The 20,485-nt window shown below is 39.3% G+C and overlaps 1 protein-coding gene across 3 annotated transcripts in view; it reads right to left on the bottom strand.

Annotated features, from left to right (window-relative positions):
• The window catches only part of iqsec3a (IQ motif and Sec7 domain ArfGEF 3a), a 137,350-nt gene extending 117,188 nt beyond the window's left edge, over window positions 1–20,162 (bottom strand). For all 3 annotated transcript variants that reach the window (XM_042077935.1, XM_042077936.1, XM_042077937.1), the window contains exons 1-2: window positions 19,509–20,162; window positions 15,001–15,078 (exon numbers count right to left, since the gene is read on the bottom strand). In XM_042077935.1, the coding sequence (XP_041933869.1) occupies window positions 15,001–15,078; window positions 19,509–20,014 (584 nt within the window). In that variant the 5' untranslated portion in view covers window positions 20,015–20,162. The remainder of the gene's footprint in view (window positions 1–15,000; window positions 15,079–19,508) is intronic.
• Window positions 20,163–20,485: the final 323 nt, after the last annotated feature.

Genomic DNA, 20,485 nt, shown 5'->3' with positions numbered 1-20,485 from the left:
ATATTATTCTGCTTTAATCGCCCCTATCTTCAGTTAAGATGTTCAGAACTGCACCAAATTTTATGTGTATGATTGACCTGGCATTCTCTGGGGATCTGGGGGTATGCCAAGTTTCGTAGAATTTCATCCATGGGGGGGGCTAAAAAAATTAGGTTATGTGTACATTTAGTGACTGTACACTCATTGGCCTGTAAATGGCGGTGCACACATATAAACATGCACACACACAGGCACCCACATACTATCGGTATTAGAGCGGCCGATACATAATTACAAAATCAATAGGATCAAAAGAAAGCCAAAATATTCATCATCATCATCATGGCTGCATTTTCAGTATTGGCGATAAGTAGTCGTTTGTCCACTAGATGGCGCATCGTTGCAGTGAGACGTAATTTTTTTGGAAGTTAAAAGTGGGTTGAAAAAATAATGGACACTTCCTACAAGGACTGTAATTTACCGCAGCGAACATCTAATAAGGACAGGACGATGTTCACATGAAGTGTAAGTGAGGATGAAGTGAGGATGTTTATCGGACATGCTTGGTTTTTACTGCAGGTACGTTAATCTTGTAATATCAATAAGGACCTAGGTAATGTTACCGTTAGCGTTGGTTGAGTGATGGAGGCCCATTTGATTGATTGCATTTGTAGAAAACTATAAATGCGGTTATACCAAGCAAATTGATAGCAGCACTGTTTGTATCTTTCGACTGTCATTTATTGCACGTGCTACAAAATCATTCTGTGCAATGGAAGATTTACCAACGTTACACCGGTCTGATACAGTTTTGCCTATACATGCGTGAGACTGAGACGCCTGTTTATTTTGTTTTAAGTGCGTGCAGGGTGTGAGAGGGGAATCGATGTGCTTTGATTCCAGCTTGGTAGTTGTAGTCTGTGAAATTAAAAAGCACGTGTGTGTGAAGTATCCAAACAATGACACCTTCATTTCATTATGGCTGCTTTAGCAACACACCTTAAGCTACTGTGTAGTGGGTCCCATTTAGAAGTGGCTACTTCATTCGCGCTTTCCTTGACTCATGGAACTGCGTGAATGTTATTACAACTTTTCGCCACGATATGGCAGTTTAAGTCCGCTTGATACTGTAAGTCGTAAGCCATTGGTTTCCAAAGGAGATTTTATTTGTGTCGCCAGCATAGCCTATTGACAATTTATGTTGTAAATAGGCCTACCTTATAATCCTACCTGTAGCTTAGGGAAGCTAACCGCTTTCTATTAGGATCTAGTTTGTTAGTTACAGTTTTGTCATAACTCCCTAATGCATTTTTGCATTTAGAATAGCCAGAGCGTGTATATCTCAATCTGAAAATTAAACAATATCGGGTGCCTATGGACTAGGCTGGGTGAACCCAGCCTGATCTGCCCGCTATTTATTTTTTGATTTCTTAAAAGATTGAGCTTGGTCTGATGAAAGCCAGACTAGCCATGGACCTCAGTTACACAATGCAAGGGAACATGAATCAGCCTATATTTGCACGAACAATAACGGACAAAAGCTCTTCAACTTTGGCCCGTTAAAATGTGTATGAACAGTCTAGCGACGCATTTCATCAAGGCCCATTTGGACATGTCAGTTATTTGCACCACTGGTTAGATGTAAAACAGCATTTCGTTTCAGACTACTGTTACTTAATTTGTGCATTAACAATAACGTTTCAGACTACTGTTACTTAATTTGTGCATTGACAATAAAGTATTACATGAACTAAAGATGACTAAAATCTTATGTAGAAGAAGAAATATTCACAAAAAATCCATCCATCCAAAAATGACCTTTGTTTTTGATAGCTGTTGAAAACGGCATGGAACTGACAGAGATGTTTTTGTTTATAAATACATAAAAAATAAATAAATAAATAACATTATGCTGATACCTTTTGCTTTTCCCAAATACAATGTAGCCTACAGGTGTAAGTGACCTTTCATCAATCCAGTTGCAATGGATGAACTGTGATGACCTGCCCTACTTGTGATTGTTTAGAGATTTTAAAGGTTTTATAACAATGCTACATCTTCTTTGGCTATTCTACAATCTATTCACCTTTTCAGCACAAGTAGGCTACTTTCTGTGCACACACACACTCAGGCATGCCAAACAAGCATACACAAAAGTTTCAAGAGTGGGGGATGGAGTAAAAGATGGAGACAAATTGAAGTGTGATTTATTTTCACGGAATGGATGTACAGGACTGAGCGGCGGTCATATTTTGTACCGCTATGCGGTACATCTAGTTCTCTCTTTATATGCTTCCCCTAGGTTCTGAAATTAGGAAACATGGCATTAATTTCAATTCGTATGCAGATGATACACATAACCTCATAACCTCTGCAGATGATTATACCTCTAACCTGATGAATTAACCCCATTAGCCAAACTTGACACATGTATAAGAGATAAGAGATGAGCTCAGATAAGACAGAAGTCATGGTTTTAGGTCCTAAAAAGATGCTGAAAAACGCTGAAAAGACGCTGAAAAATTAACCCACGCTTTTGTCATTTCAAGGATAGACTATTGCAATGCTCTATACACTGGCTGTCTAAAGAGCTTACAGCTTATACAAAATGCAGCTGTTCGCACACTCACTAGGACAGGGGTGGGCAAACTTTTTGGCTCAAGGGCCACATTGGGTTTTGAAAACTGGCCGGCGGGCCGCACAACAACCCCCCCCCCACGACACACACATAAAAAAATACATTTTTTATAGCCTATAATTTAGTATGAAATGTATTTGTTTTAAAATATGAATTGCTTAAAAATGCTGCTAATTTTATGCTGTTTAACAAATGTATAAATTGTGCACTGTCGCTTTAAGACAGTCGCTTTAATTCACGTTTATTTCTCAATGATCTTCTGCCTACTCCGCTATGGCTAGTGCTGTACCTACAGCTGGGCCCTCTCACAGTTTTTAAATGGTCAGTAGTGGGAACTACTGTTGCCTTCATGATTTCCTTTTAAAACTTTCTTATAAGAAGGAGATATCAATTATCAACAATGACAAGCCAGCTGGAACCTGCGGCTCTCTCTCCCTCTCGTGAGTGCAGATGCGTTCCCAATTAAATGGATCGCATAATGTTCACGTTAGATCTGCTGCAAAGGAGATAACTAAGAGTTAACTTAGTTTAACATGATGTTATCTCTATTTAACATGATGTTTTGACATTGACATAATGTTCTCTAAGGAGAGTGAAAAGCAGTTTGCAGTAAAGCTAACCAACGTCGTCTCTATCGCAGGAAAAAAATAGCGAGCAGCCTGATAACCAAATGAAATGCTCGGCGGGCCGGATGAAAGTGCTTGGCGGGCCGGATCCGGCCCGCGGGCTGCAGTTTGCCCACCCCTGCACTAGGACCAAAAATATTTCCCCCATCCTAGCATCTTTACACTGGCTACCTGTTAAAAGTCGCATTGACTTCAAAATATTACTTCTAACACACAAAGCCATAAATGGGTGGGCACCTGATTATATTAAAGATCTCCTAGTCCCATATAACCCACCTAGACCAGAATACTGGACTTGACTAATCCCAAGAATTTCAAAAACTACAGTAGGAGGCAGAGCTTTCTGATACTGCGCACCCCTTCTCTGGAATAATCTCTCTCAATTCGATGAGCAGACACCCTCCCTATTTTTAAGTCTAGACTTAAAACATACCTTTTTAGTGCTTCCCATAGTTACAGTAGGTATGGTGCAGTGTGGAACTTCAACTACCGTGTTGGACAGCTCACGTGAGCCCATGCCATTGCCAAGTAGCCGACTTTAAAGCAATAGCAGAAACTCTTGTCGAAATCTAGCAAATAACTACACACAAGCAAAAGGCGATGAAGCAACATCAACAGCCTTGTTTACACAAAAACTTGCTAATGAGCTAACTGGCATCTATTTGAAATGTTATCAGCAAATTTGTAATGTGAAAACTTTGTTTAATGGTTCTGATAACTTCCAAACTACATAATGACATTAATCTTTCATATGCATGAGGCCCGATAGCATTACAATGAATTTGAAGCTCACTCTAAAAGTTTGATGGTAAAAACATAAATATGTAGGCATAGGCGGAGTTTGACATTCGAGCCAGGGGGGGGGCAGACAAAAAATAAATAAATAATTGTAGCAGCTGAGACCTGGCCTACCACTTGGGGAACACAGCATGAGCACATATGGAGAAAACAAACATGCTAAATAAAGATATATATATAATTACATTGTAACAATTTAACAATTCGTCCTTATGAAATCCAATGCAGCACGGTTGTCTTGAAACGCAATAGACAGGGGTGTCGCCTAGCAGTTGAAAACATTCGGGCTTAGCCCATAGAGTCTAGTTGCTGCTCACTTTTGATAAATTAATCCACCGCCTCTAGCCTCATTTGCGCCACATTAATTGAATATTTTGTACAATCATATTTTGTCAATTAAAGAATGTAATGTCCTGTTGCCATCTTGACATTTCTGTTTGCTATTAAAAACGAACTATATAGCCTAGTGCAGTGGTCCCCAAACTACGGCCCGCGGGCCGGATACGGCCCGCCACCTCATTTTGGGTGGCCCCCCAAAACATGTCTGTGGTATATAGCATCTGGCTCGCACCGGAGTACGGCATCGTCAAACTATAAGCTCCGTAATTTCCCCATTCATTCTCTATGGCGAGTCTTAACAGTATACATGTAATACTCTTTTTGTCCACTGGTGGTTGTTTTGGCGCTGTTTCACGTTTACCATCGAAAACGGAATTAAATGTAGGCCTACCTGCAAACAATGTAAGAGGCCTATGCTGACTGCATCAGTGTTCAAAGTATTCTAAAAGTTTATCAATGAATTGTTAATAACTAACTAACTTCTATTCAAGTCATATTTCTGAGACTTCCTGGGATAATTATTTCACTCGTTCAAATGTTCATCCAAATTAACAATTCACAAAGTTCTTATCAGGTGAGTGAAAGTTAGAATGGTGGTCATTCCAGATGTTTTTGCCAGCACTTCATAAAACTCTCATAGTTTGAGAACTTTAAATTATTTGTAGGATATTGCTTGTTCACAACCCTGCTAATACTATAAAGTCTTTTTATTATTATTATTTCATTTGAGCTACAATTTACACTGATATGGCAATATAAACACAGCTAACAATGGTTTTAAATTGCAGTAGCCTATGATTAAATGTAATGGGATATTCAACTAAGGTAGACTGTTGTTTTTCACAGCACTACGCTATTTATGGTTACTGATATACTCCGAGTCTCTGGCCCTCTCTTAGAGCCAGGCATAGTGACCTGGCCCTCGGAAGAAAAAGTTTGGGGACCACTGGCCTAGTGTAAATGATGCCAGCTAGCTTAGCTGTGCTTGTGGAACATTGGTAAACCCCGCCTCAAGAGTGCTGCTGGCATGCGAGCCACCTGACTCCAGAGTGGAGTTTTAAATAATACGATGCATCGGTTCATGTATGCTTAGCTTAAGGAGAACGAGTCGTTGAAAACTCAAATTCGATTCTACAAAGGCAAAGTAAGTAAACTCCAAACTGTAGGCTATTGAGTGCAGGGCAGACCTAAATCATAGTGAGAACTCCAAGAATCAAAGGAAGTGTTCATCTACAGTCTGATGCCTCTCCAAACGCAGAAACGAAGCGCAATCACGCCATTACGTTAAGACATGTTAAGAAAAAAATATTCATATTTTGCTGTAATCCAATGACACGAAAAAAAGTAATCCACAGCAATCAGTAGGCCTAGATGCACAAAAAGGGTCATCTAGCCAGCCCTACGCGTGTCACATTCACCAGCCAGTTCCAAACAGGTGAACAAGGCTTTGCCACTTTGCTGTTTAAACAAAGTGGAATAAAAAGTCCAAATCTACACACAACGCAAAATCAATTAGTAACCTGACAGGACATTTATATACATGGTATTTAGGTAACCTTTATCGCAACGTTGGCACGGCAAGATGTCCATACTAGTGCAACAGTAATTTTCGTTTTTTGCGTCCTGCATGCCTCGTCAGGTTGGCCGTAATGTCGCTTTCGATGTGAAGGATCGCAAGAGAAGAAAACCTGGCTGCTCCCATCATCAACCGCATAGCCGTTCCTTAAATCGTTGTTTTGTGTTATTTAAATTATTTTTAAAATATCTGGTCATGCCAGACGTACAGCATTTCACTAATTTTTGAAACAATGCAATTACCCGTTTCCACCAGGGGGGGGGCAGTGCTCCCCCTGCCCCCCCACTAACTCCGCGAATGTATGTAGGTGACAAACATTCCTCTGCTGCATTGATATTCCCAAGCTGTTAAAGAGGCTACGGATTGCGGAACCATCACCGTACGATATTGTTCTTTAAGCTGCTCTGAAGGGAGGTAGCCAAATGTGTTATGCATAGTTGTTGTTAAAATGCCTACTAGCGCTAGGAAGCGAAATACTTTAGCACTGGCATGTGTAACATGTTAAAAATATGATTTCGTTTTAAGGGGGGAAATTAGAAGCATTTGAGAACACATTGGATAAACTTGAAAGCTGACTCCATAGATAAGACCACTTGCAACTGCATTGTCCATGACCTGGTAGTTCCAAGGCAAGCCATTTTTACATTTAAAGCTATGGAAAGCCATCTGCACTGGATAAACTTGAAAGCAGAGGAAATTGAGATTGAACAGATTGATTATGCTACTTGACATTGTGTGTGCATCCATGGTAAGCCGTTTTAACATTTAAAGTTATGGCAAGTTATCTGCAATTACAATTATGACTACAGTGTAGAAGCAATTAAACTATAGATATTGATAATAAACTAAATATATAGTTCAATTTCATGTTCATTTTTCATGTTCAATTTGTTATATATCAATCAAAAAAGCAGTTCATGTTTTCGACCACTGGTTTGGGCATTTTATTGTAAAAACAAAGTACCAGTTTAGGCACCATTTTGGCACCGGCCCTGTTTTAAAAGTATTGATTTAGCACCAGTATTGGATAAAACCCAAACGATACCCAACCCTATTTCCTTCAGGAAATGCCAAGCTAAAATGTTCAAATTGGATTCATCAAATATAAATACATTAGGGTCATTCTACGAAACCGGTGCCTTTTCACTTTGACATTTTTAAAAAAAATCATGTAGGACAAGCCATATTTTAAGACATCCACATGATATAAGACATATATGACCTGCATAAAAAAATATTTTCCCACCTCAGGCTTAAATCCCTATTAATATTTTCCTTTTTATTGTAGCCCAGGTGTCTTTTTTTTTACCACCCCGTAACGGACAAGATGCGCTCCATTTAGACATAATGCATAAATTGAATTCAGAACATTTCATGTTTTCCTGTCATAGAAATGTCCTTAATTTGATATTAAAAGTTATAGGTTTGTTTTTTAATTGGAGATTTGCAGAATTTAGATTCTAATCTTCAAACTGTGAATTCCGCATGCCCATTGGTTGGTGTTTTGAACAATATTGGCTATTTTACTCCCTATTGTCAAATTAAAGTTACATGTGTAAATAGGCCCACTTCATCACACTATGATCAAACATTTATTTATGGGCTATTTCACTCACTCTCTAGTATTTTTAAAAAAAAAAAACACACATGTTATGGGGTGGTAAGTCATGTTACAGGGTGGTAAATCCTGTTACGGGGTGGTTAATTTAGTTTGTTTCCATAATTTAACAATAATTTGATTAGTTCTGGACATATGTGTGGACTGTTAATGTCGTAATAAGGCAAGATCCAAAGTATATATAAACATATTTATTGATATGAAGTTTAAAATGCAAATTTATGTCATGAAATACTACATTCAACATGGATAGATTTCAGAAGATTGAGTACATTCATTTTTGAAATATGATCATAAAATTGGGTACATTGAACAAGATAAAGTACTCTCAGGAGGGGTGTCAAAAGCCTTCATTCTAGCCCTCGCCTACCCTGAAAATCCAGAGTTCTCGCAAGAGCACAATGGAATTGTCTCTGCGAGACACTCTGGCAATGAGCAATGATGCACGTTATTTTTTCCCCTTGCATCCCGTGGAACCAATCAAATCGTATCTGACATAGGCGGGCCAGAGGCGCGCTAAACTGATGACGACAGCGCTGCAACGTTGGAAAACCAATTGCGTCAAAGTCCGGAATCATTCAGAGTAAACATTGGTCTGGTGTTATCCAATTGCGTGCAGTGAGATTTTCAAATGCATGCTTGGTGCCACCCCTCGAGTTGGGCCATTACATGATTGTTCGTGGCCAGACCCTTAATCTTTCTAGATTATCAGGGTGTGGATTTTCCAGGCTAGCCTTTGCCTGCTTTCTCCTTTCAGGGCTAGTCCACACGTACCAAACCGATCTTTTTTTCCTCCGTCTTCCCTGGAACCGTATCAAGAATATTTGCGTCCAAACGGATCCATCTCAACACGACTCAACACGTTACTTCATATCCCAGGCCTAGAGGTGGCACTGTTTCTGTTACAGAAATTGACCAAAGCTTGCATGCTGTAGGCTATACAAACAGACAGAATAGGCTACGACGAAAATGGCTAGTGCAAGGAAACCAGAATTGTTTGTGTGGACTGATAGTGAACTGTCAACTGTAGTCAAGTGTAAAACTAATAAACTTCATTTTTACGGTTTGTGAAGGGTGCAGTCCCGTCCTTTATTTGGCTAACGCAGGTACAAATAATCTGCTTTACTTTCTTTGGTTGTAGGTTTGATTCACATTAGTTTTGGCTATCACCGCAAGTGCATAGGCTACTGAACGCTAGGCCTACCCAAGTTCTAGGCTATTCCGTCGCCACATTTATAATATTGCTATAATACCTTCATTAGTAACATTTAAACTTACACCGCACTTCCCTAATAAATGGACGGGGCCTCATTCTGTTCCTTCCACTTTTTCCTTAACTGTCGTTGGTCCTCTCACTCAGATCTTTGATCAACAACTTAGTATGAGTATACTCTTTTGATCCCGTGAGGGAAATTTGGTCTCTGCATTTATCCCAATCCGTGAATTAGTGAAACACACTGCGGTGAAGCACACATTAATCCCGGCGCAGTGAGCTGCCTGCTACAGCAGCACTCGGGGAGCAGTGAGGGGTTAGGTGCCTTGCTCAAGGGCACTTCAGCCGTGGCCTACCGGTCAGGGTTCGAACCGGCAACCCTCCAGTTACAAGTCCGAAGCGCTAACCAGTAGGCCACGGCTGCCCCTAACTTCTTCCCTCTTTCGACATCTCGTCTCCATCTTTGCCGCTCCATCTCTAGATACTGCTGCCTCCTCTCTGGATCAGCATTGCGGCGAGCACAGAATAGTCACTGTCGTTCAGCATTACTCATTGGAGCCATGATTGTCTGCAAATTATGAAAATTATCATAATTATTTACACTGACTAGGTGTGTGTGCCAAGTTGAGAGAGACAGAGAGAGAGAGAGAGAGTTCATGACTGGGTTGTCACTAGATACACAAAAAAGTACTCTCACATTTTGAAATGCATTCATTTGCTGTGATGACCGCAGAAACCTCCGTTCTGCTTGTAGTTAGCCCTTCCCAACAAGTCCATCACAACTAGTTAATAATTATTTCTCACCACAATAGTCTCCAGTAGGCTAACATTGGCATGCATACAATATAGTCATAAAATATTAACAGTGACCAATGCATACTGATGAACCAGCATTCAACAGATTAGCTGGTTGCTATGACTAATTGCTAAGGGCTCACTGCAGAAAGAACAGAGGTTTCCCCCAGTCATCACAGTATGTAAAACTATATATAAATATAATTTTTATGAATTGTGTAATCTAAATGGCAATGACAACCACTCTACATTCCCCTTATCACCCCCTCTACATTCCCCTTACCACCCCATAACGATACAAAGTGTTATGGGGTGGTATGTTACGGGGTGGTAAATTTCACCTCAGAATGACTGCAGCTAGCACTGTAATTGACTAGCTAAGATAGCAAATATACCATTCCGTTTAAAATTTCCTTCACTTTACATTACAGTTGAAAAAAAAACCCTAATTTAACAGTTTCCCTATCTATTATACGTTATGGGGTGGTAAGGTTAAGCTTAACGGACCCTATCTAACTACCAAAAAGAGCAAATAAATCATATCAAATTGTGTGGGAACTTGCCTGCTTGAGACCTTGGCTCCTGCAAGGGTTTGAGTGATGTCATCTGCTGTCTGTGATGTCACTTAAAGAAACAGTGTCTTTGTAATAGCCAGAACATGTAAGCGTTATGGGGTGGTATGTAAAACTACGGGACGAGCATAAATCATGATTTTTGTATGGGAAATCATACTTTTATTTTAAAAAAACATATAGTATAGTATCAAGAGCATATTTTTAATCATGACATTAATGAAAATTTGGTTAAAAAATGAAATGTTCTAATTAATATATTAGGTGCGAATTCCATATGTGACTTTCCGGACATGGGGAAATTGGCCATGTCCTTGGTAAAGATGACTAAAAAGTGTAGGATTTATATTTACAATGACATTGAAATATGCATTATGTAATTCATAACACTTAAATTAACAGGTTTGATCCTTTGAAATACATTTTGACACATTTTTACATTGTTGAGAGCTCATGAAATGGACCGGACGCAAAAGGCACCGGTTTCGTAGAATGACCCATTAGCCTTTTCTTTGATGTGGGAAGATGGACCCATAGAACATTCTATAAAAATGACCAACAACATTTATGTGACCAACAACAAATATTTTTTTCAATATATATCAAATATTATTTGCATAATGGGGACATCATCTGAAAGGGTGTTTTCCGCTGTGTTAGTAGATATATTTAGTCCGTTTCTAGCATGAACTTTTGCAGATATATGCAGTCAGATTAGAATTATGACATTTGATTGTGACTGGGTTATCGGGACCAAAGTACTATTTTTGCAGTAGGAACACATTGGTTGTGATAACTGAACATTCTAGATTTCATTTTTGTATTACAACCTTCTACAACATCACATTTCCAAAAAAAAAAGGGGGGGGGGGGGGTTTGCCCCTGTGTAATGGTTTCACGGCTGCATCACATTTCTTTTCTGTCTCTTGGGGAAAGTGTAATGGTGCTTTAGTTTTTTTTTTTCTCCCTGCAATACTGCCAATGCTCCTGGCAAGCATTTCCTTTTGACAATTTTATGTGAAGTGACAACTAATGTGTAATTGCAAGGAAGTGTTAACACAGCAGCATTAAATAATGCAACTGACATTAGTCTATGCAACTGCAGTCCGCTAAGGTCAGTTGAGTACCCTATTCTTAAGAAGCTAATGAAAAAAGTAAACACAAAATGGACATGCAGGCCGTATCTCATTACAAATGTTAATCAACCAAGGGGCTGCACAAAACTGATTTGAGTTCTGAGAGTTTGAGACCACTGATATAGTTAAAGCCAGGACAAGGTCAGAACGGATATGCCCATTTCTGTCAAAATGGCTCCATGACATCTCACAATATGTCTGGTTAAGAGCAAACAACTCCAGAGGATCTCCCGGTTGGCACACAACTTTCAAACCAACTCTAACCAAAACAGTAACTTATTACACAAAATAATATTGTCTGTATTTATTCTACCGTTATTGGTGACAAAACCTACCATCTCCCCATCAGCATTGTGGCAGAATATGCAATATGATGAAACTTCTGGAGAGCTCAACTGAGCTAGCAGTACTATTAGAGGTATATAGATGCAGAAAGGGGTGGTATGAGAACTGATGATATGCAGCCAAAAGATAATTTAATTTGTTGTATCAATAGCAAATTTGTATTTTGAAAGCCCAAAAGCTCAAAGTGTTATGGCTGCAGGAGAGATTTTATGTGTGCGGGATTGTAATGAGTTCTGGGAATGGAGTGTTTTCAGTGAATTGCAGGTATGAGACAGAAGCAAACACTGTTGGAGTCTTCGAATAATCACACAGATATACAGGTAAAAATGAGGTCTATACATGATGATGGCTACGAACAAGCGCAGATGCTTCCAGGTGCACGCCAACCTGGGGTCCAGGCTATGGATTGTCAAAATTAGTATCGTAAACATGCTAATTACCAACCATTTCGTTCGAAAATTCTAAAACAACAATGTTTTTTAATACTTCAGAATAACATTTGCTAACATTTTTGCAGTAGCCATAGGTGTGTAGATTTGAACAAAATCTAGTTTGGTTCTTACCAGGGCTTTTACTACCTGAAATATCCGATTTTGTTTACCACGTTCAGAGTTTAGCGCTGGCCTGGTGGGTGCTTATTCCCAACCTTTCTCACAGCACATCAACGGTTAGCCCGAGAATTCTCGTCAGCAATTCAAAATTCCACTGGAGCTCCAAGCGTATTTGTACACGCAGCCTTACAACACTGTTTACAGCTCTTCGCGTAAATGTAAAATGTAATTTTTGGTACATAGCTAATTAGATAAACGTATGGTGTGGGTGCTTGCGTTTCTTTAGGAATCCGCCGTCTTGGTTTGTATAGAAATTAATATTATGTGACACACACATGTAAGAGGTTGGACATACGTGACGGTTGGTAATATGTCAAGTTCCTATACATCATATAAAAACACTGGTTACTCAACACATATTGCTGTGTCAAACCAGTGTTTGCATGATGTACATTTATTTCAGGAAATTGGTCTGAATGAGATCTGGAACAAATTTATATTTTGTTTTTATGTATCTACATGTAGATGTATAGATGTACAGTATATGTATAGGTGGTAGTAGGCTGGATCTATATGTATGTTCAATTACACAGATTAAACAGTGAAAACATGACACTGATGCAAATTGTATTAAAAATATTGGCCTTCATACTGCTTAATACCTTAAGGTCAAGCGTCGTACCTTCTCCTATCATTGTCATGACAGCAACATTAACAGTTTAATTACAGTCAGTAACAGACCAACACAGCTTGCACAACACATGCAAGAGATCCTAACCACAATGATGCATGGACTGTTTAATAATAATTAATCACAAATTAAGCACATATTTATATTTGCAGTGAAGCTTTCACAAATCTGTCACGTAACATAGTTAAGGTCAGAATACACCAACTAAAATCAATGATCAAATCTGGCAAGCTTGCAAGAACCCCAAATACCCAATAACTTATAACTTAGCTTTATATTGGTCAAATGCAGTGTACACATTGGCCACGCCTTGATTAGTGCAGCAAAAAGCATTTGTTCTGGTGTGTTTTGTTCAGCCATATACCTTGCTGTCTAGTCCATCAGTGGAATATCAACCACATACAGACCATTGGCTTGCTGAGGCAAGGTAGGCAGCCACTGGAGTACAGAACTGTTTTAACATTCGCATCTTCAGAGGAGAAACTATTTTATTTGGAAAGGGAGACTTTACAAAGACTTAAAAAAACAGGGGTGGCAATAATAATAAAAAAATAAATATATTTATTTGCTGCTGCTGTTTCTGCTTTGCACTACTAGAAGGCTGATTGTAACTGCGCCCTACTCACAATATAGCCTAAAGACAATGACTGTGATTATGGCTATACAGTATTTTGGCCACATTTAGGCTACATGGAAAGATACATTTGGAAAGAGCGGCAGACTAATTAAAACATTTTCTCAGTCTGTCTGTCCTGCACTTTTGTATGTCTGTTATTGCAAGTTTTCCAGTGCAAACAACTAAGAATCCCCACCCATAGGTGAGGGTGCTGTGCAAAGTTTGAAATTAAGTATGTAACCTATATACACACTTGCAACTGCAATACAATGGGTATCCCAAACTGTGGTACTTATACCACCGGTGGTACACGAGCTTCCACTAGGGGATACGCGAGATGAATAGGGCAACGTTGGAAAGGTGTTACAAATTATTTGTTTTTAAATCTTAAGCCTATGTTCTATTTGTTCTTTGTGTTTCATAATGTTGCTCTCCACACTGTTTTTAGTGTGAGAGCTCATAGACCAGGTGCACATTTTGATTTTGTTATTTGTTATGTCATGTAGGGCGGCTAATTAAAAATGAGGCCTGGAATGCGTCAATAGAATGTGTTACGTTTTTATGTGTCGGATGGTGGGGGTACGCAAGCTGAGTCAGGATGTAGGTGGTGGTAAGTTTGGGAACCGCTGGCCTAGATTAGCATATATATGCCTTTAAGAGCCCTTTACACTCTAGTCATCCAAACAACTTCAAATCAATCACATAAAGGAGAAATCTGGCGGAAAAACGAAAACAATCGGTTTTACCTGGCGAGTTGCTAGTTCCAGCACCTAAAGCAGCCAGGCCGCTACAACGCTACTCTCTGGGGGCATGTCCGTGAGCCCCCATGTTCATACCCCGAGAGTGTAGCGTTGTAGCTGCCTGGCTGTTTTAGCTGTTGGAACTAGCAACTCGAGCTAGATAAAACCTTTTTCTTTTGTACTCGGTGACCTTGAGAAATGGAGATCTATGTGAAAAAATCTCCTTTAAATACTTAAATAAAGAGTATGACTGTCTTTTATAAAATAATATCATATTGAAAACATTAGGTCACATACAGACATTGTCTGTAATAATCTACAGTATAGTCTGGCAGTTAATTCATGCAGTCAAAGTAGTTCTACAAGACAACACAGTCCTATGTGGATCAAGAAATACATAGCTTGCATGTCTGCTAACTGTGAAGTGGATGTTATATCTGTAATTCTGGAAAAAAGATATAGTTCCAATCTCTTATTTAAACCACAAGTTTAAGATTAAGTTAATATGCAAAAACCTCTAGCAGTTTATATGGAATCTCTTGAAGACACAGCAACAGAGATGAAGCAATTCTGCTGTCACTGAACAAATATTCATGAAGGCCTAACCACCAAAACACAGCCCATCACTGCTAACACATACTACTGTATATGTCCAAATATAGGTGTGGATGTTATGTATGATACTACCTACTGTACGTAGACTACTATCAATTAGCACAGTTATTGCACTGGTCACGGTACTGGGACCTAAGCACTCCATGTCTTACCTGGGAACACAGGACTGAGAGTCGACCTCAACGGCATCAGGGGCAGGGCAGCAAAACTGGTGCAAGACAGTCTGATTCCTGTAAGTGAAAGTTGACATATTATCTGATTCATCAAATATCTTTATCATGCTGATCATCTTCAGCAGGAACAAGCTTGCTAGGAACACTGATCTTACTTCCAAAATCATTCACTCCCCTACACCTAATTTCTCAGTCTTAAATGAACTCACAACAGTAAATGACACTGATCACCTTTTAAGTGTGACGGGAATGTGGTCAGAGTGACGTAAATTCCTTCTGAATTTCAGACTACAAGCAAACTTTAGAAGGTCAGAGTAACTACCCACTCTTTGTGTCTGTTGCTGTCCATGTGCACGTTTGCAACCAATTGTAACGCTGGCCGAAAAAAGGAAACATCCATGATCCCTTGCGTCTTATGACCACTACAAACATACTATGTAATATTTCTCTGTTGGTTAATTAGACATTTCTTGATTGCTAAACTTTTCCTTTCCTGACAGTTAGCAGTTCTGTGATGTAGAAGCACCAAGCTTAATTTGATGCTATCAGTGACATGCTCTGCGCATGTAGAGCCAGCAGTTTCCTTGTCACAGATTGGCCATAGTTTTAAAAAAGCTACAGCATAATATCAGCTTCTACATCTTTAAAATTATGATATTGTAGATGATATATATCGCACAACATACCCCTACTCCAGGGAGTTGTCAAAAAATTAGAGGGGCTTCAAAATAATTTCCCCAAATATTTTAAAATAATATTTTGTTTTTAAATGAGCTTATTCAGTAGTCCTAGTTGCACAGCTGAGTGTTTCCATGTTTCCTCCAAGAGAACGAAATTAACCAGATGCTTTGTGTACGCAAACTAAAAAATGTATTCCCCTCAATAACCTAAACCTACCATCTGTGCTGTGAAAATGTGCTGCAAGAACGTTGTAGTTACAGTACACTACAGGCTTATTTCACCACAGAAACACTGAATTAATTCTGGCTATCAATTGAAAAAGAACCCTTGTCAAAGGCTACCTTGACTGTTTTTTACGTCTTTTGTGGCAACGTACCTATATGATATTTTGTAAGCTTGAAGTGTCACAAAGCATTATAAAGCTTCTTTGCCCTCTTGATAATGGCAAATTACATTTCTGTTATAAAGCTTTATAGCAGATTATGTGAATTCACTAGGGATGTAACAATACACTCAATTCACAATTCGGTACGATTCACAATTTCAAGTTCACAGCAATTTTTTTAACAGAATAATCTGCAGACAAACTATGACAGTGCTTCCCATACATTGACAAATTTGTGGCGGGCCGCCATAAAATCAACAGTAGCTGCCACAAAATAATATTCTATGTTGTACTATTTAAATTAGATAAAATCCTTTCATTGAGCTGTGCTTTTCACACACGCAACCTTTCCTTGCCCCGCTCCCTCTCATAACGGACCCGCTGCCCCTCCTCTGCATGTACATTTAACAAAACATTAACAATTGCTGAAGGATTGTTGTTGGCACATAGAAACATTGCATAAAAAGATGCCGGGCTAAATTGCTATTAAAGCTTAATTGCCCAAGTCAGCTACCACCACAAATTAAATCCTGCAACATGTTGGTTGTGCTACTTCTGTAGGTCATAATCAATTATCTAAATTGGTAGATATCAATGTGACTTCTATGTACAATTAGTCAGCACACAATTGCATTTATGAACCATCTATCACAAACACACATTGAAACATCAATTAGCATACCACCATTAATGATAATGTCATTATTATATCCTTTTAAGCAATAAGCCCCGAGAGGCCGTTCTATATTGTGAATATAGCACAGCTGAGGCGTGTTGTTAGGCCGTTAAACACATCTAGGCTACCTATTGGTGTTATTGTAGGAAACACTTTGTGTGTTTGACCTTGAAAACAACATGTTTGCACTCAAAATAGCCTATAAAACCCACTGTATGCTAAGGAGACGAGAGGATGTTTAACTTGGAAAGAAAATCAACTGCATTTTGATCACTGGACTGCTAGTCATTTGTACAATTGTATGGCTACATCATTATTCTATTGTCACATTAATTTGACTTAAGGTGGCCATTGTTATTTTCTGAATCAACAGGCTACATGTAACCACCTCACTCTGACAATGACACAGCCAGTTATTAAACATTGAGTTGAGCAATGAACACTGAAAATTAACATTTAGCTAACATTTTACAACACAAGTAAGGCTGGACCTGAATACAGCCTAACATATGGTTACACTACTTACGAAAACAAAAAATATTGCACATAATGCAAATCAGGTAGCTGTCACAGATGTCAGATGCCTAAATAACTTTTTCTCGGGCACCAAGTGTTTCACTAGCTTTTTTGTGAAATATGCTGAGAACAATGATTTTCTAATTTGTGTGTTTATCACATTTTCAATCGCACGTGTGTTTCATGAAGACATGCAGACGGCATGATATAGCTTGGCCTATTCCAACAAAATAGATTTTATTCTGTCATTATCAGAAGAATAAAATGGTGTTGCACCTAGGGTAGCTTGCTGTCTTCTGAATATCAATAGTATACTGTAAACACATATCTAGGCTATCTATTGTAGGCCTAAATCGGAGAGTCGCCCAAATCAATTTAAAGTCCTTAACCTGTTGAGGAGTGAATTCTTTAAGACAATGCCGTTCCCCAGAGAGTGAATTATTTTCCTGGCTCCTTCTAGAATTCTAGCGAACGTTCTATAGTTAAAATTGTTTAACCCTTAAAGGTGTAGGTTTTTGAACATTCTAAGTTCCGCAACAATTGAAGGTTCTAAAATTCTATGTTGAATTCAATGAACCCAGATATTCTTTAGAATGTTAATTTCCCAACATTCCCGTCACACCGGTGTGACGGTACTCCTTTAAGGGTTAATGGCAGAAAAGTCCCTGAGGGTAATTGTTGCGTCATGTTATAGAACCTTTTTCGAAAACGTTCTAATCACATATTTGTGATCGTACTCCCAGGGGCCCAGCTGCATCTGATCACATATTTGTGACCGTACTCCTCAACAGGTTAAACAATAGCCTCTTTTACTCACTCAGCTGCCTTTTCACAAGAACCAACCAACAACTAAACATGTACTGACGTCTGATGTCCAACAAGTGAAATCAAAAGCAGATTATGCCCTGTTCTGTTTAAAAATTGCATCACAATTCATTTTTTATCTCAACCGGTTGTAATCTTTACACATTTGTATAGATTTTTAGCTGATTCACAATGCATCATTACATTCCTAGAATTCACCAACTACTCTTTATGGATACCCATATATAAACAATACCACTTTACTTATTGTCTCTGATGGTAGCATTTTAGCCCAACTACAGACTGTTCACCCCACTCCCCTCCAGAAGTCGTTACAGGTCTCTCCGCACCCGAACCAGCTGGTTGAGAGGAAGCTTCTTTTCCATGCGGCTGTCACCCTACTGAACTCTAGCTCTGCATCCCGGTGACAACCAACAAACTAAACTTTACCCTGCTGTGAGAGCATACTAAATACATAAATTATAAGCTAAATACATTAATGTATTTAAAAACCCATTTTTGTGTACTGAGATCAACTTTGATTTTGCTTGGAAATTGAGAACAAAATGTTTAACTAATGTGGTAAGCGTGTGTGTGTGTGTGTGTGTGTGTGTGTTTGTGTAACCTTGGAGACAACATGTTTGCACCCAAAATAGCCTATAAAACCCACTGTATGCTAAGCACATGATTACATGAGGATGTTTAACGTGGAAAGAAAATCAACTGCATTTTGATCACTGGACTGCTAGTCATTTGTACAATTGTATGGCTACATCATGATTCTATTGTCACATTAATTTGACTTAAAGTGGCCATTGTTATTTTCTGAATCAACAGGCTACATGTGACAACCTCACTCTGACAATGACACAGCCAGTTATTAAACATTGAGTTGAGCAATGAACACTGAAAATTAACGTTTAGTGAACATAACATGCTAACATTTTACAACACAAGTCAGGCTGGACCTGAATAGCCTACAGCCTAACCTATGGTTAGGCTACTTACGAAAACGAAAAATATTGCGCATAGGCCTAATGCAAATCAGGTAGCTATCACAAATGTCAGATGTCTAAATAACTTTTCCACGAGCACCGAGTGTTTCACTAGCTTTTTTTGTGAAATATGCTGAGAACAATAATTTTCTAATTTGTGTGTTTATCACATTTTCAATCGCACGTGTGTTCCATGAAGACATGAAGACGACAAGATATAGCTTGGCCTATTCCAACATAAGTATAGCTGTAATTCTATCATTATCAGAAGAATAAAATGGCGTTGCACCTAGGGTAGCTTGCTGTCTTCTGAATCTCAATAGTAGGCTATACTGTAAACACATATCTAGGCTATCTATTGTAGGCCTAAATCGGAGAGTAGCCCAAATCAGAGACTTTAAAGTCCTTAACAATAGCCTCTTTTACTCACTCGGCCTTCCTGGCAAGCCCCAGTGAGCGGCCGAGGGTCGATGGAGTTTGTGGAACCAAAGATGTGCAGCACGGGCTCCGTTTGTCCTCTTGCGCAGGGCTGGGCTGACCCGTTTTTGGAGATGGTGGGGAGGTTAGCACCAATTGCAGGTGCTGCGGATTATGGAGAGTCGGTGGTGGTGGAGCAGGATGTTGCGGAGGCTGCGACTGAAAGGAAACTGGCTGCAAAGTCTGACCTGGAAGAATCACTTTTCCGGGGGCCGACTGCTGCTGAAGGTGCACGGGAGGTTGCGTAGTAGGGCTTCCTGGAGATGGATGATGGTGATGGAAAAACTGATTTGGTTCTCGCAGCTGTCGGTTTTCGCCGATCAAATCCTCTACCTTACGCTCGAGCTCGTCAATTCTCTGTCGCTGCGTCTGTATGAGACTCTGCTGGTTCTGCACAATGGTAGTCAATTCCTTCAAGTACAGCACTGCTTTCATAGGATTGTCTAGAAGGCTTTCCATATCGTTTGCTATTTTAAAGAAACAGCTTCGCTAACTCGAATAATGAGAATATGACTATTTAGGTCTGATTTTCAGTCGATGTAGCCGAGAAGCGGTGGCTCAACCTTTTCCGGATGCTGTGACTCTCAGCTGTTTACGCTGAGGATGCGGAATGGACTGTCCCACTGTGAAGATACGGGGGAGTGGTGCTGATGCCGTTGATAGACTGTGGGCTACACAACAGATTGGTCGACGCAGACTGAGGATGATGTCAGCACCAAGGCAACACCAGACGCGCATGTCTTCTCTCCAAAATAGTTTTACATCGTTGCCTATTATATTTGGCTATTATTATATTTGGCATCTGGCTGTACGGTGAATTCAGGTAATTTGGGTCATCGGGTAGGCTCTTCAAACATTAGCAGCCAATCACCTAACATGTTAGCCTATTACATTGATGCTGCAAATGTCCTTTACAAGAAACAAACATTT

This window comes from Alosa sapidissima, chromosome 22 (genome assembly GCF_018492685.1).
Source record: "Alosa sapidissima isolate fAloSap1 chromosome 22, fAloSap1.pri, whole genome shotgun sequence".
Lineage (NCBI taxonomy): Eukaryota > Metazoa > Chordata > Actinopteri > Clupeiformes > Clupeidae > Alosa > Alosa sapidissima.
Note: the sequence above shows the minus strand (reverse complement) of the source record. Positions and strands in the feature narration are given on the sequence as shown.